Genomic DNA, 15,871 nt, shown 5'->3' on the forward strand with positions numbered 1-15,871 from the left:
AAATATATGACTTATAAGGCTTTTAAAAACCTTATAAGGTAGAAACCTGCATTACAGTCGCAAAAACAACGATTGGTTGAATAGGCCCAATGTGTCTTTTCACCAATAGAAAGGAAGATAGTAGGCGTGACTATGAACACTGGCCAATGGGTTGAGTGCGCAACGATTCCTATCGGCGTTTGCCTTTATAAACCAGGAAGAAGTAGCCTACTCAGATTCATAACGAAAGTAGAAACTGTCGGATTTGATCACCAGGACCAGTAAAACGCTATCATTGAAAACCAGCCTATCACACATTTTAAGGTAATATGTTACAGAGCTGCTTCGTTTGGGGATGATTAGCCTATTATGTTAAAGCGTTCAGGTAAAAAAAATAATGTTTTATCAGACATCACTGAAATGGAACTAAACCTACTTTTCTTATTATTGTTGGTGGCCAATAGACGTTATAAATAGCCATTCAATTCGATATCATCAACATACAGTATCACACTATCCTTATTTTATGGAGGTTTGGTTTAGCTTGCTAGAATAGACGCAGTCAGGGTGTGACAAGCACTTGATCAAGCCCTTGTGGTCCTCTGTAGCTCAATTGATAGGGCACGGTGCTTGTAACGCCAGGGTAGTGGGTTCGATCCCCGGGACCACCCATACGTAAAAATTTATGCGCACATGACTGTAAGTCGCTTTGGATAAAAGCGTCTGCTAAATGGCATATTATTATTATTATTATTATTATTATTATCAGGAAGCGCAGTTCCATTACACATAAGTCATTGGAAGAAGGCTTCTTCTGTATGGGGTGTTTAGTTATTAAAGAGGCCCGACGATCATTCTGATCATTAACACACATCGCTTGTGGTATGGTTATAGAAGCATAGAGAACTTATTTTTCAGATCAGCGTGAAATAATAATAAATAAAATGTTAATGATACACACCTTTTATAGGATTAAGGTTAGTGTTCCCACAGGGCCATAATTATCTCCATGTTACAGCGCGTGTTTACAGAATAGAAAGGCTGTGTCTAGACTTGACAGTTCATGCCAAAGATTTGTATAACTAACCCAAGATAGGCTCTGGTCTGTCGTTTTCAATGGGAGCAAATTAATCGTAGTGGGCAGAACCAGCAAGGAGGTGGGCAGAGCCAAGCACGAACTAGTGGGATCCTATTAGCACATTCTAGCATTTGTTTGCATATTTCCGTTGGGGAACGCCTACTCTGAAGTGCATGTGCGCAATTACTCAATTCGCCCTTTGGTCAAGTCTACAAAACGCAGTCCACTGTTTGTTACAGATAATAGTTTTTGAAACAGAAAACTGTATGGAGTGTCAAAGTTGCATCAATTCAAATCTGGCATTAGGAACAAAAGTGGTCAACACGACTTCTAAGATATACTAGTTATTTTAATTAATGCAAAAACCTTCAATGGTAAATATGATGTTTCGTATATACGGGCGCTATGAAGTACCTCGCAGGGCACTTCAGAGAACTAAATCCATTGTTTCAGATTGTTCTTCAAATACTCTTACAGAGAGAGTTTCCCACCTCTCTGCTGGCCAATCAGAGTAGAGACTTGAGCGTGGTTTAGACTTACTCAGCCAATCCGTTGGCGCACCGGCTGTTCCCCGCCTCTTCTGTTACTAGGCATACGTTTATCATAACAACCTGTCATAGTGAGAAGAGCCAGCTCCCCTAGACACCATTCCTACGTCCAAGGATGGTTCACAGATCACAAAGAACCAGTATAGTCTAGTATTTGGAGACACAAATCCTTATCTCATTTTACCCCCTGAAACAGCTCTTCACATCAATCACAGCTTGCCAGGTGACACAACCTACATTAGCCCAGTCAAGAATGCATTCTTTCTAAGTTAGTCATCCCATCAATTATAAAAATAATAAATCCCCAATAGGAGATAAAATGTTTCATCAATGAGAAAATTAGCAGAATGTCGGCCAAAATCCATCTCGCTCCATCTTCTCCCACTGCCGCCACTGGGCTTCCTTTCATCACATTTTTTGAAGTGAGTGGCAACGCCAAACGGAGGCTTCACGTTTATACATCTGGTGAAATATCTGGCTCATTGTTCTATCCGTGGTTCATGCAGCTTTTGTATTCTGATCAAGGAGTTCAGCTCATGGAATTCCGAACACATCATGCGTCTACACTTACATTTAAATGTGTCCACCATGTCCACATTGTGTCTATATTCAAATGCCAGTATCCATTCTCCAAATGGTGGAATAGGCAAAATATGACAACAAAACAATAACTTTATGGCAGTAGTTAACTACTGTAGCCAACTAGCCTGCAAGCTAGAAAGCAATACTAAAGGGATTGCGAATGGGCTACCATAGTCAAACATTTTTTAAATTCTAAATATTAACTAGCTGGTTAGCATTTGAGGCCAGCATGTTCCTCACATGCTAGGAACGTATTTCCTACAATGTTATAATAAAAGGTACCACTCACTCCCAAAACACACATTTTCTGGAGACTTGTGGCCAGACTGCTGCTGACGTTGCCCACTGTATGCAATTTTAGTAGCCTGATTGTGTCAAGACTGAGGAGAAATCCGCACATAATGCGTCCCTGACCACCTGAAGAGGTAAGCCAGATCTGAACACAATCCAACCACAATGCGACTTTTGTTCGTCTAGACCAGTCTTTTCAATGCGATCTTCCTATTCTGATAGCAGAAGTCACATGCAAGTGTCAAGTGTAGACACAGGAACAGGGACCACCTGTGCTAATTAGCCATCTGGCATGCTCCGAACACCTGTGTGTAATGGAAGAAGGCCACCAGAAATGTGTTGTCACTGAAAAATACTGTTGGCTGCAACTGTGATAAACCATGTGTTTGATGTATTTGATACCATTCTCCATATTCCGCTCCAGCCATTACCACGAGCCCATCCTCCCCAATTAAGGTGCCACCAACCTCCTGTGGTGTACAGTAAGTGTGTATGTAGCAGTTTGAAATTGTTTTCATGTGATATTAAAGTAAAGGGCTTTATGTTTCTAGAACCTTAACGCAATTGAGAAACGATTAATGTTTAAATGGAGTATTTGGCTGTTTTGGCTGCCAGAGCCAGTCTACCTCTGAAAATAACATGTAAGGTCCATGGACCTCAAGGAGTAACGATAAGGCTCTTTTAGAGTACATATTGAGTGGGCTAGGTATGACTGTGCCAGAACAACAAGCAAAGTGACTGCAGCTCAGGGTCTGTTCAAGAGTGTGCATCGTTACAGAACTTCAGAAATGTATCACGTTGGGGAGACCGGGGACAATAGTGATTTCTGTTTAGTCTTTTATTATATTGTTCAGAGACCACTTGAACTAGACCAGTAATTTTATGATATAAGATACTGACATCTGTCTACTAATTATTCATGCTATTTAGGTCTGCATATAAGACTCTCACAACCAAAAGTTGCATAAATAACTCTACACTTAGCATATAGGAGGACCTATTCGCGATATTAATTTTAATCTGAAAAGTCCTGATGTTACACGTGCCAGGGGCAATTTAAACAGTAGCTGGGGTCAAATGTAACACCTAAAACATAAACCAAAAAACTCACTTCTGAATCATTAATGTTTATGAAATAGCATATTATCTAGCCTAGGCAATAGTGCAGATCTAGCGCCCACTATCTGCCGCCTAGGGTACATATTATCATAGACCTATTTAATGGTTTTGCGAGAAATATATATATATATATATATACACACACACACACACACACACACACACAGTATCAGTTTGGACACACCTGCTCATTCAAGGGTTTTTATTTATTTTTTACTATTTTCTACATTGTAGAATAATAGTGAAGACATCAAAACAATGAAATAACACAAGGAATCATGTAGTAACCAAAAAAGTGTTAAACAAATCAAAATATATTTTATATTTGTGATTCTTCAAATAGCCACCCTTTGCCTTGATGACAGCTTTGCACACTCTTGGCATTCTCTCAACCAGCTTTACCTGGAATGCTTTCCAACAGTCTTGAAGGAGTTCCCACATATGCTGAGCACTTGTTGGCTGCTTTTCCTTCACTCTGCCGTCCGACTCATCCCAAACCATCTCAATTTGGTTGAGGTCGGGGGATTGTGGAGGCCAGGTCATCTGATGCAGCACTTGATCACTCTCCTTCTTGGTAAAATAGCCCTTACACAGCCTGTAGGTGTGTTGGGTCATTGTCCTGTTGAAAAACAAATGATAGTCCCACTAAGCCCAAACCAAATGGGATGGCGTATCGCTGCAGAATGCTGTGGTAGCCATGCTGGTTAAGTGTGCCTTGAATTCAAAATAAATCAGACAGTCTCACCAGCAAAGCACCCCCACACCATAACACCTCCTCCTCCATGATTTACAGTGGGAAATACACATGCGGAGATCATCCGTTCACCCACACCGCATCTCACAAAGACGGCTGTTGGAACCAAAGGACACATTTCCATCGTTCTAATGTCCATTGCTCGTGTTTCTTTGACCAAGCAAGTCTCTTCTTCTTATTGGTGTCCTTTAGTAGTGGTTTCATTGCAGCAATTTGACCATGAAGGCCTCGTCTGAACAGTTGATGTTGAGATGTGTCTGTTACTTCAACTCTGTAAAGCATTTATTTGGGCAGCAAATTCTGAGGCTGGTAACGCTAATGAACTTATCCTCTGCAGCAGAGGTGACTCTGGGTCTTCCTTTCCTGTGGCGGTCCTCATGAGAGCCAGTTTCATCATAGCGCTTGATGGTTTTTGCGACTGCACTTGAAGAAACTTTCAAAGTTCTTGAAATGTTCCGTATGGACTGACCTTCATGTCTTAAAGTAATCATGGACTGTAATTTCTCTTTGCTTAGTTGAGCTCATCTTGCCATAATCGGGACTTGGTCTTTTACCAAATAGGGCTATCTTCTGTATTTTCCCCCCTACCTTGTCACAACACAACTGATTGGCTCAAACACATTAAGAAGCAAAGAAATTCCACAAATTAACATTTAACAAGGCACACCTGTTAATTGAAATGTATTCCAGGTGACTACCTCATGAAACTGGTTGAGATAATGCCAAGAGTGTGCAAAGGTGTCATCAAGGCAAAGGGTGGCTATTTGAAGAATCTCAAATATAAAATATTTTGATTTGTTTAACACTTTTTTGGTTACTACATGATTCCATATGTATTATTTAATAGTTTTGATGTCTTCACTATTATTCTACAATGTAAAAATAAAGAAAAGCCCTTTAATGAGTAGGTGTGTCCAAACTTTTGAACATATATATTATTAGAACAAAAATATAAACGCAACAATTTGGAAGATTTTACTGCGTTACAATTCATAGAAGGAAATCAGTCAATTGAAAAAATATCATTAGGCCCTAATATATGGGTTTCACATGACTGGGCAGGGGCGCAGCCATAGGTGGGCCTGGGAGGGCGTAGTCCCACCTTCTGGGGAGCCATGCCCAGCCATTCAGAATTAGTTTTTCCCACAAAAGGGCTTTATTACAGACAGAAATACCCCTCGCTTCTTGATATGCCACACCTGTCAGGTGGATGAATTATACAGTGGGGAGAACAAGTATTTGATACACTGCCGATTTTGCAGGTTTTCCTACTTACAAGGCATGTAGAGGTCTGTAATTTTTATCATAGGTACACTTCAACTGTGAGAGACGGAATCTAAAACAAAAATCCAGAAAATCACATTGTATGATTTTTAAGTAATTAATTTGCATTTTATTGCCTGACATAAGTATTTGATAGATCAGAAAAGCAGAACTTAATATTTGGTACAGAAACCTTTGTTTGCAATTACAGAGATCATACATTTCCTGTAGGTCTTGACCAGGTTTGCACACACTGCAGCAGGGATTTTGGCCCACTCCTCCATACAGATCTTCTCCAGATCCTTCAGGTTTCGGGGCTGTCGCTGGGCAATACGGACTTTCAGCTCCCTCCAAAGATTTTCTATTGGGTTCAGGTCTGGAGACTGGCTAGGCCACTCCAGGACCTTGAGATGCTTCTTACGGAGCCACTCCTTAGTTGCCCTGGCTGTGTGTTTCGGGTCGTTGTCATGCTGGAAGACCCAGCCACGACCCATCTTCAATGCTCTTACTGAGGGAAGGAGGTTGTTGGCCAAGATCTCGCGATACATGGCCCCATCCATCCTTCCCTCAATACGGTGCAGTCGTCCTGACCCCTTTGCAGAAAAGCATCCCCAAAGAATGATGTTTCCCCCTCTATGCTTCACGGTTGGGATGGTGTTCTTGGGATTGTACTCATCCTTCTTGTTCCTCCAAACACGGCGAGTGGAGTTTAGACCAAAAAGCTCTATTTTTGTCTCATCAGACCACATGACCTTCTCCCATTCCTCCTCTGGATCATCCAGATGGTCATTGGCAAACTTCAGACAGGCCTGGACATGTGCTGGCTTGAGCAGGGGGACCTTGCGTGCACTGCAGGATTTTAATCCATGACGGCGTAGTGTGTTACTAATGGTTTTCTTTGAGACTGTGGTCCCAGCTCTCTTCAGGTCATTGACCAGGTCCTGCCGTGTAGTTCTGGCCTGATCCCTCACCTTCCTCATGATCATTGATGCCCCACGAGGTGAGATCTTGCATGGAGCCCCAGACCGAGGGTGATTGACCGTCATCTTGAACTTCTTCAATTTTCCAATAATTGCGCAAACAGTTATTGCCTTCTCACCAAGCTGCTTGCCTATTGTCCTGTAGCCCATCCCAGCCTTGTGCAGGTCTACAATTGTATCCCTGATGTCCTTACACAGCTCTCTGGTCTTGGCCATTGTGGAGAGGTTGGAGTCTGTTTGATTGAGTGTGTGGACAGGTGTCTTTTATACAGGTAACAAGTTCAAACAGGTGCAGTTAATACAGGTAATGAGTGGAGAACAGGAGGGCTTCTTAAAGAAAAACTAACAGGTCTGTGAGAGCCGGAATTCTTACTGGTTGGTAGGTGATCAAATACTTATGTCATGCAATAAAATGCAAATTAATTACTTTAAAATCATACAATGTGATTTTCTGGATTTTTGTTTTAGATTCCGTCTCTCACAGTTGAAGTGTACCTATGATAAAAATTACAGACCTCTACATGCTTTGTAAGTAGGAAAACCTGCAAAATCGACAGTGTATCAAATACTTGTTCTCCCCACTGTATTAGCAAAGGAGAAACGCTCACTAACAGGAATGTAAACAAATTTGTGCACAACATTTTGAGAGAAACCAGCTTTTTGTGTACATGTAACATTTCTGGGAACTTTTATTATAGCTCACCAACACTTTACATGTTGCGTTTTTATATTTTTGTTCAGGATAGATATTGCTATGGACATAACCAATATTTACAGTTACACCCTGCATGGCCATTTTGTTCCTCTCAAAACATTTTGAGTGGTCTGATGGTGCCCAGATTATATCTGTTTGCAACTTACTTGGCACTCTACAGTAGGGTTTCCCAACCTGGGGGTACTAGTACCCCCTGTGGGTACTTGGCCTATCCAAAGGGGGTACTTGGCCTATCCACAGGGGGTACTTGGCCTATCCACAGGGAGTACTTGGCCTATCCACAGGGGGTACTTGGCCTATCCACAGGGAGTACTTGGCCTATCCACAGGGAGTACTTGGCCTATCCACAGGGAGTACTTGGCCTATCCCCAGGGGGTACTTGGCCTATCCACAGGGAGTACTGGCCCATCCACAGGGGGTACTTGGCCTATCCACAGGGAGTACTTGGCCTATCCACAGGGGGTACTTGGCCTATCCACAGGGGGTACTTGGCCTATCCACAGGGGGTACTTGGCCTATCCACAGGGGGTACTTGGCCTATCCACAGGGGGTACTTGGCCTATCCACAGGGAGTACTTGGCCTATCCACAGGGGGTATTGGCCTCCCAGGGGTACTTGGCCTATCCACAGGGGGTACTTGGCCTATCCACAGGGGGTACTTGGCCATCCACAGGGGGTACTTGGCCTATCCACAGGGGGTACTTGGCCTATCCACAGGGGGTACTTGGCCTATCCACAGGGGGTACTTGGCCTATCCACAGGGGGACTTGGCCTATCCACAGGGGGTACTTGGCCTATCCACAGGGGGTACTTGGCCTATCCACAGGGGGTACTTGGCCTATCCACAGGGGGTACTTGGCCTATCCACAGGGAGTACTTGGCCTATCCACAGGGAGTACTTGGCCTATCCACAGGGGGTACTTGAGAAGACTAATGAGACCATAGGCTAACTGGTAAAATGCACATGAGCGGGTACTTCAGGGGTACTCTGGACAGAGCAAAATGTACTTGGTGTTACAGTAACCTACTCTACAGGACCCCAAGGCTATTTAAAGTTATTATTTGTATAATTCATACCATCTTAAAGTTTAAATCACTTATTGTTTTCATCATTTGGCTGCTTGGCTCAGGATCATTTTAATACTGTGCTATAGTTGCCCCCAACCCTTAGCAGCCATGACAAAACCTAATGTGCCTAGCAAGAGACAACAATGGTGACAAGTCTATCATGTCAATGCTTAGCCAACCGATGGTGATCAAAATGATGCTAGTTTGAATTCTTGGACGTTAATGCTCAGGATAAAACAAGAAAAATGCAGCCGGTGGAAGAACGACTTTCACCCCTAAAAAAAAAAAAAAACTTCTCAAGCAGAGAGAACCTAAATGGAACAATTTAATAGGATCTCTATGACTAGTTCAACCAGAAGTTATGCTGGATGGACAATGGACAGAGATTGACATTATTGCGTCAGGCTGCTGATAATTTCATTGTTTATTGTTCACAAGAACTTCAGGCTTGGTAATGTCCCTTTTTGCACAAAGCAACTGTTGTGTGAGGAAATATGTTCTGGGAAGACCAATATTATGTGACTAGTTGTCCGTTCGTTTTTTACTCTGTTTATTTAGAACCTAACAGTACAAAGTACAAAGCAATATTCTTTATCATCAACCAGCAGTTACGGTGCATGACCAACATGGTTAGATAAACCTCTCAATGGCTGTCATCCTACTGTCAAACAATTTATCATAGACGCTTGGCATATTACGATTTTTTACTAACGATTTACTGTTACACACCAATTAACTTAATCAAAGTGATGTGAACAGTGCCTGTTTCGCGGTAAGAGGACATTAATATGGCACCTGACTTCCCCATTCAGGTGCCAAAATGGTGAACTGCTGTGGATTGGTAACTGTCAAGAATGAACCAGGTACTGTTTGAAAGCAGAAATGATTGTTTCCCTCCATGTCTGTGTGTTTCGTCCTTCTCCCAGACATGAGCTCTCATCAGTATCTAGTTTATCTTTATTTATTAAAGAGATACTTCAGAACTTTCCACCACATTTTATATAGTTTTCAATAAATTAAGCATTTCCATCAGATGAGCTATCAATCACATTTACTATCTCTAAGTGGTTCCCAAACAATGTCATCGTCAGTTCTCTCTTCCCTCCATCCCTCTCTCCATCCATCCATCCCTTCCGCTCTCAGTGCCTCTGAAGAGTATTGCTGTGGAGGTGAGTGTGCAGGGGCATGTGGCCACTGTGAGCTCCACTCTGCAGTATGAGAACCAGGAGGAAAGCCCTCTGGAGGCCATCTTTGTTTTCCCTCTGCCAGGAGAGGCTGCTGTCTGCAGGTTCAGCGCCAAGATAGGACAGACTGAGGTGGTGGCTGAAGTTCAGGAGAAACAGAAGGTGAGGAGAAATGACAAGTCAACAACGAGACAAATGCAACTGTCAACATTTTTGAAATTCCTTTTCTGAGATCTACAAAAGTAAAATTTTTAGCAGGATTCGGGTTAATTTCATGTTAATACCAATCAATGACATGTTAGTACAAATGTTGTTACTAGTGTAATTACAGCGTTACTACACAGGTTTAAAAGCAACATGGTGTTAAGTGTTACCGGCCGACTAACCTGGCCACCCAATAATCTCCCTCATTCCTAATTGGCATATCAATCCTCACCTCTACACCATGCTAGCTGATGTGTGGTGAGCGTTCTGGCACAAAATGGTTGCCATGCATCACCCAGGTGGGTGCCACACATTGATGGTGGATGAGGTGAGTTTCCCCCTTACTATGTAACGTGCTTTGAGTACCTCAGTTGGTAGAAAGGGGCTATATAAATCCAATCCATTATTTATTATCATTACCCAATTGGTTAACCAGCAGTCTATGACCTACGGGGCTTCTAAAATTAGGTATTTTTTTAACAGCTCTCTGCTCTCACTATTAGACTTTGACCCTGTAAAACTGGTTCCCCACCCACTGATTTGTCAAAAGCCACTCTGTCAAACCCCATTGACTTGACTAGTGTCAGTCAGACAGCACCCTCCCCTGGATGTTACTGTTCTATGCTGTGTCTCAGGCTGATGATGCATCCGTGTGTTCCTCTGTCCCCCCCTCAGGCACAGGAGCAGTATGATGATTCGTTGAGCTCGGGCCAGCAGGCCTTCCTATTGGAGGAGAGTGATGACAGCCCGGACGTCTTCAAGCTGAGTGTAGGTAGTCTGCCTCCAGGGGAGAAGGCCTCTGTCAGCCTGGACTATGTGACAGAGCTGGCTGTACAGGCTGACGAAGGCCTGACGCTCTGCCTGCCCGCCGTGCTCAACCCCCGCTACCAACCCCAGGGTAAGAACATGGACACCTGTATAGAGAGACACAAACCAGTAATACGTCATCGGGCAGTCCAAAACAAAGTAAAAACCTTGTGGGCAGCATTGTGACTGGGAACCAGCAGCTGGTCCCATAGCGCAGTGGTGTTCAGTCCTGCTCTTGGAGACCCACAGGGGGTGGTGCAGGCTTTAGTTCCAGTCCAGCTTTAATACATCTGATTGAATGAATCAAGGTCTTGGTGAGTTGTTGAGTTGAAAGGTGGAAGTGCTGGGCTGGAACAAAAACATGCTAATTTGTGGGTCTCTCTCTCTCCTCTCTATCTTTCTTTCTTCTCTCTCTGCCTCTCTCCCTCCTCCTCCCTCCCTCACCCCATCTCTCTCTAAGGGTCAGACAGTGGTAGTGATGGCAGTGCCCAGGTGTCCTCAGTGCCCGCTGGTTCTGTGCCCTACAGTCTGTCCCTCAGTGCCTGCGTGTCGTCCCCTCATCCCATCTCTAGAGTAGAGTCCAACTGTCCCCTGGACCCACTCAACTACCTCAACACAGAGAAAACCCAAGCCACGGTACTGTGTGTCTGTCTGTATGTATGTGTGTGTTCATAAGCATGTGTAAGTGTGTTTCTTTACATACGTATGTGTCACAAGCCGTGCTAGAACTCCGGTCTCAGATGTGGAGAGCTGGGGGTAATACCCCTTAGCCACAGAGGAGGTGTAGTAGGACCCAAATGAAACACCCAAGGCAATACTCCAGGCCAGTAGATTTAATGTAAAAACAAAGGTTCTTCGCCATTCACAAATAGTCCAACAAAAGTTCTTCTCAGAAAGAGGTATGTTAACAAAACAGGAGGCAAAACAAAATAACTCCACGAGGGAGAAAAACAAACTAAAGATAACTTAGAAAACCTTACTTGGAAAGACACGGTGGAACAAAGCAGGAGACACATAGCCAGGACTCAATAACCAAGTGAGAAACAAGGGGAAAACACACAGCTAAAATACACAAGGGGAAACAAGGCACAGGTGACCTGGATCAAGCTAATTAGGACACACGAGGAAGAACTAAGGCAGAGGGGAACACAGATGACCTCTAGAGGCCCGGAGACAAACAGGAGGCAGGAAGCTGACAGGACCCCCTCCTCTAGGAACGACTCCTGACGTTCCTTCCAGAACACCCCGGCCCCAGGGTGCGAAAATCTCGGATCAAACCTGGGTCCAGGATGTCCCTGGCTGGAACCCAGGAGCGCTCCTCTGGCCCGTAGCCCTCCCAGTCCACCAGATACTGCAGAGAGTTCTGGACCCTCCGGGAGTCCAGTATCCGGCGGACTGTGTAGGCTGGCTGGCCGTCAATGATCCTGGGAGGTGGCGGGGGTCTGCGTGGGGGGGCAAAAGGAGAAGACAAGACAGGTTTAAGGAGTGAAACATGGAAAGTGGGGTTAACTCTAAGGGAGCGAGGCAGAACCAAACGATACGAAACAGGGTTAACCTTTCTAGCAATGCGGAAAGGGCCGATGTATCTCTGGGAAAGCTTCTTGGATTCGACCCGGAGGGGCAGGTTCTTAGTGGCCAACCAAACTCTCTGACCAGCTCGGAAACTAGGGGCCGTCCGGCGGTGTCGATTAGCCTGACTTTGGTATCTCTGGGAGGTCCGAAGGAGGATACACCTGGCCTTCTTCCAGGTCCGCCTACAGCGTTGGACAAAGCGCTGGGCCGAGGGAACACCAACTTGCGCCTCTTCCTCTGGAAATAATGGAGGGTTGTAACCGAACTGGCATTCGAAGGGGGACAATCCGGTGGCTGAAGACTGGAGGGTGTTGGGGGCATATTCAGCCCAAATGATATAGGTGGCCCAAGACGTGGGATTACTGGCCGCCATACACCGCAGGGTGGTCTCCAGATCCTGATTAATCCGTTCCGTTTGGCCATTAGACTCTGGATGGAACCCTGACGATAGGCTGGCTGTGGCCCCAATAAGCCTGCAGAAGGCCCCCAAAACCGGGACGAGAATTGGGGACCTCGGTCAGAGACCACGTCCAGGGGAATGCCAAATATCCGGAAGACATGGTTCATGAGGAGCTCAGCAGTCTCCTTAGCCGAGGGCAGCTTGGGCAGTGGAATAAACCGGGCAGCCTTAGAGAACCGGTCAACGATCACTAGGATGACGGTGTTGCCCTGGGATGGAGGAAGTCCCGTAACAAAGTCCAGAGAAAGGTGTGACCATGGCCTTCGAGGAATAGGTAAGGGATGGAGCAGTCCCTGGGGAACGCTGGCGCGTCGCCTTTCCCTGGTTGCACACCGGGCAGGCCTCAACATAGACCTGCACGTCCTTCTTGATGGACGGCCACCAAAACCGCCGTCGGAGGAATTCCAGTGTGCGAGCACTGCCTGGATGGCATGTCAAGGGCGACTCATGACCCCACTGCAAGACGCGGGCCCGAACAGAGAGAGGAACGTACAGGCGACCGGCAGGACCACCGCCTGGATCGGGCTCATGGACAAGGGCTTCTTGTACCCCTCTTTCTAGTTCCCACTGAAGAGGTGCGACGATCCTAGACCTCGGAATAATCGATGCCAAGGGCTTCTCTTGTACCTCGGGAGAATAGGCTCGAGACAGGGCATCCGGCTTGACGTTCTTGGTGCCAGGTCGGTAAGACAGGAGGAACTGGAATCGATTAAAGAAAAGGGACCATCGTGCTTGCCGAGGGTTCATCCGCTTAGCCTGTTGGAGATATTCCAGGTTCTTGTGGTCTGTGAGAACCTGGAACGGGTGCTGAGCCCCCTCAAGCCAATGGCGCCACTCTTCCAAGGCCAGTTTTACTGCAAGCAACTCTAGATCCCCCCACGTGGTAGTTGCGCTCGGCCTCAGACAGGCGGCGAGACATGAAGGCACAAGGGTGTAATCTCCCATCCTCACCCCTCTGTGACAGGACGGCTCCCACCCCCACCTCTGAGGCGTCCACCTCCACCACGAAAGGTCTTTCTGGGTCAGGAGTCACCAGAATCGGAGCAGACGTGAAGCGGCGCTTGAGATCCTCGAAGGCCCCTGCTGCTTCCGGACCCCAGTGAACCTTGGTCCCTCCTCCCTTGGTAAGCGTCGCCAAGGGGGCTACCACTGAGCTGAAATTCTTGATGAACTTCCGATAGAAGTTAGAAAAGCCAATGAACCATTGAACCTCCTTGACCGTGGCAGGTGTGGGCCAGCTGCGGACCGCTTCGACCTTCTTGGGATCCATCTCTAGGTGCCCGGGAGTGACAATAAACCCGAGAAACTGAGTCTGAGAAACATGAAATTCACACTTCTCAGGTTTAACATAGAGGTGATTGTCAAGGAGCCTCTGGAGAACCCGGCTAACATGCCCCTCATGCTCCTTCAGTGACCTCGAGAAGATGAGGATATCGTCCAGGTACACGAAGACGAACAGATTAAGCATATCCCGGAGAACATCATTAATCAGGGCTTGGAATACTGCGGGGCATTGGTGAGCCCGAACGGCATCACCCGATATTCATAGTGCCCCGTGGGCGTGTTGAAACGCCGTCTTCCATTCGTCACCTTGCCGGATCCGCACGAGATGGTAAGCATTGCGGAGATCCAGTTTAGAAAAAATGGAAGCCCCTTGAAGCAGCTCAAAAGCAGTGGCCATGAGAGGAAGAGGATATCGATTCCGAACCGTGATCTTGTTGAGTCCCCGGTAATCAATACAAGGCCTAAGACCCCCGTCCTTCTTTTCAACAAAAAAGAAGCCCGCCCCAGCCGGGGAAGTAGAGGCATGGATGAGGCCGGCTGCCAAGGACTCCTTAATGTAGGTGTCCATAGCTGCGTGCTCGAGGAGGACAAGGAAAAGATCCGACCTCTAGGAGGGCAGCACCCAGGGAGTAGATCAATGGCACAGTCATACGTGCGATGAGGCGGTAAGGAAGTAGCCCGGGCCTTGCTGAACACAGCCTTGAACCGATGGTAAACACTGGGGACTAGGGAGACGTCAACAGACTCTTGAAACTGGGTACTAGGGGCTGAGGGACTCTGAAGCATGCAGGTGAGTTGGCAAGTGGGACCCCAGCTTAGAATGGTGCCAGTAGGCCAGTCGATCTGGGGATTATGTCTGCATAGCCAAGGGTGACCCAGGATAATAGGATACTCGGGAGAGTCAATGAGATAGAAGGTTTCCTCCTGCTGGTGTTGAGAGATGGTAAGTCGCAGGGACTGAGTCGCCTCTGTAACCTTTCCTGGTTCCAGAGGTCTGCCATCTAAGGCTGTAACTGCCTGGGGATGAGGAAGTAGTTGGGTAGGGATCTTAAGTTCCTTAGCCAAGGTTACATCCAGGAAATCACCTGCGGCACCGGAATCGATCATAGCCTGGACCCGATGCTGGTGGCCCTCCCAGGACAGAGTGGCTGGAATAGCCAGGACAGCGTTAGTAGGAGGAGCTCTAATTCTCCCCATCACAGCCCTCCTGTAGCTGGGCGGGGACTGGCGTTTCCCAAGCTCGGGGCAAGTGGATCGGAAGTGGCCGGCAACCCCGCAGTAGAGGCACCGACGCTCCCTCATGCGACGTTCCCTTTCATTGGGAGAAAGCCTGGAACGGCCTAACTGCATGCTCTCCGGGAATCCTGGAGCAGTTCAGGAGCCGGGGAAGCTCTGAATGACGGAGTCCAAACAGGAGAAACAGAGCTGCTCCGAGGAACTTGGGACTGAGACACCTGGCGGCGAGCCGTTCTCCGCTCTCTTAGACGATTGTCCAGGCGGATGGCCAAGGCTATGAGGGACTCGAGATCTCCAGCTGGTTCTCGGGTGGCTAACTCATCTTGAAGGGGCTCAGATAACCCTCCCTGAAAGCAGACCCTCAGCGCTTCATCATTCCATCCGCTCCTTGCTGCTATGGTCCGAAAATCAATGGCGAAATCTGCCGTGCTTCGGGAGCCCTGACGGAGAGACAGTAGGCGCTTGGAAGCCTCCCGCCCACTGACAGGATGATCGAACACCCGCTTGAACTCTTCTACAAATGCAGCGTGGGAATCACAACAGACCTCCTGGGACTGCCACACCGCAGAGGCCCAGGCGAGCGCCTTGTCTGAAAGAAGGGTAATGATGTAGGCAATCTTGGAACGGTCTGTGGGAAAACTTGAGGATTGGAGCTCGAAGGTGAGGGAGCATTGGGTGAGGAAACCCTGGCAAGAGCTTGGATCCCCAGAAAAGGGCTTGGGAGGTGGTAGTCGGGGCTCCGCCAAC

The 15,871-nt window shown here is 46.7% G+C and overlaps 1 protein-coding gene across 7 annotated transcripts in view; it reads left to right on the forward strand.

Moving 5' to 3' along the window:
- The first annotated feature begins 206 nt into the window (after window positions 1–206).
- The window catches only part of LOC121567778 (von Willebrand factor A domain-containing protein 5A), a 35,696-nt gene continuing 20,031 nt past the window's right edge, over window positions 207–15,871 (forward strand). For 4 of the 7 annotated variants that reach the window (XR_006001162.2, XM_041878050.2, XM_041878053.2 and 1 more), the window contains exons 1-4: window positions 8,230–9,240; window positions 9,521–9,723; window positions 10,441–10,663; window positions 11,033–11,208. Coding sequence is in view for 6 of the 7 variants with exons in the window: in XM_041878050.2 (XP_041733984.2) it covers window positions 9,198–9,240; window positions 9,521–9,723; window positions 10,441–10,663; window positions 11,033–11,208 (645 nt within the window). In the remaining variant the exon portion in view is untranslated. Of the gene's footprint in view, window positions 304–2,933; window positions 2,961–8,229; window positions 9,241–9,520; window positions 9,724–10,440; window positions 10,664–11,032; window positions 11,209–15,871 lie in introns of those variants that run through there. The other 3 variants (XM_041878048.2, XM_041878049.2, XM_041878054.2) reach the window with 3 other exon arrangements.

Source organism: Coregonus clupeaformis, chromosome 6, assembly GCF_020615455.1.
Source record: "Coregonus clupeaformis isolate EN_2021a chromosome 6, ASM2061545v1, whole genome shotgun sequence".
Taxonomy (NCBI): Eukaryota; Metazoa; Chordata; class Actinopteri; order Salmoniformes; family Salmonidae; genus Coregonus; species Coregonus clupeaformis.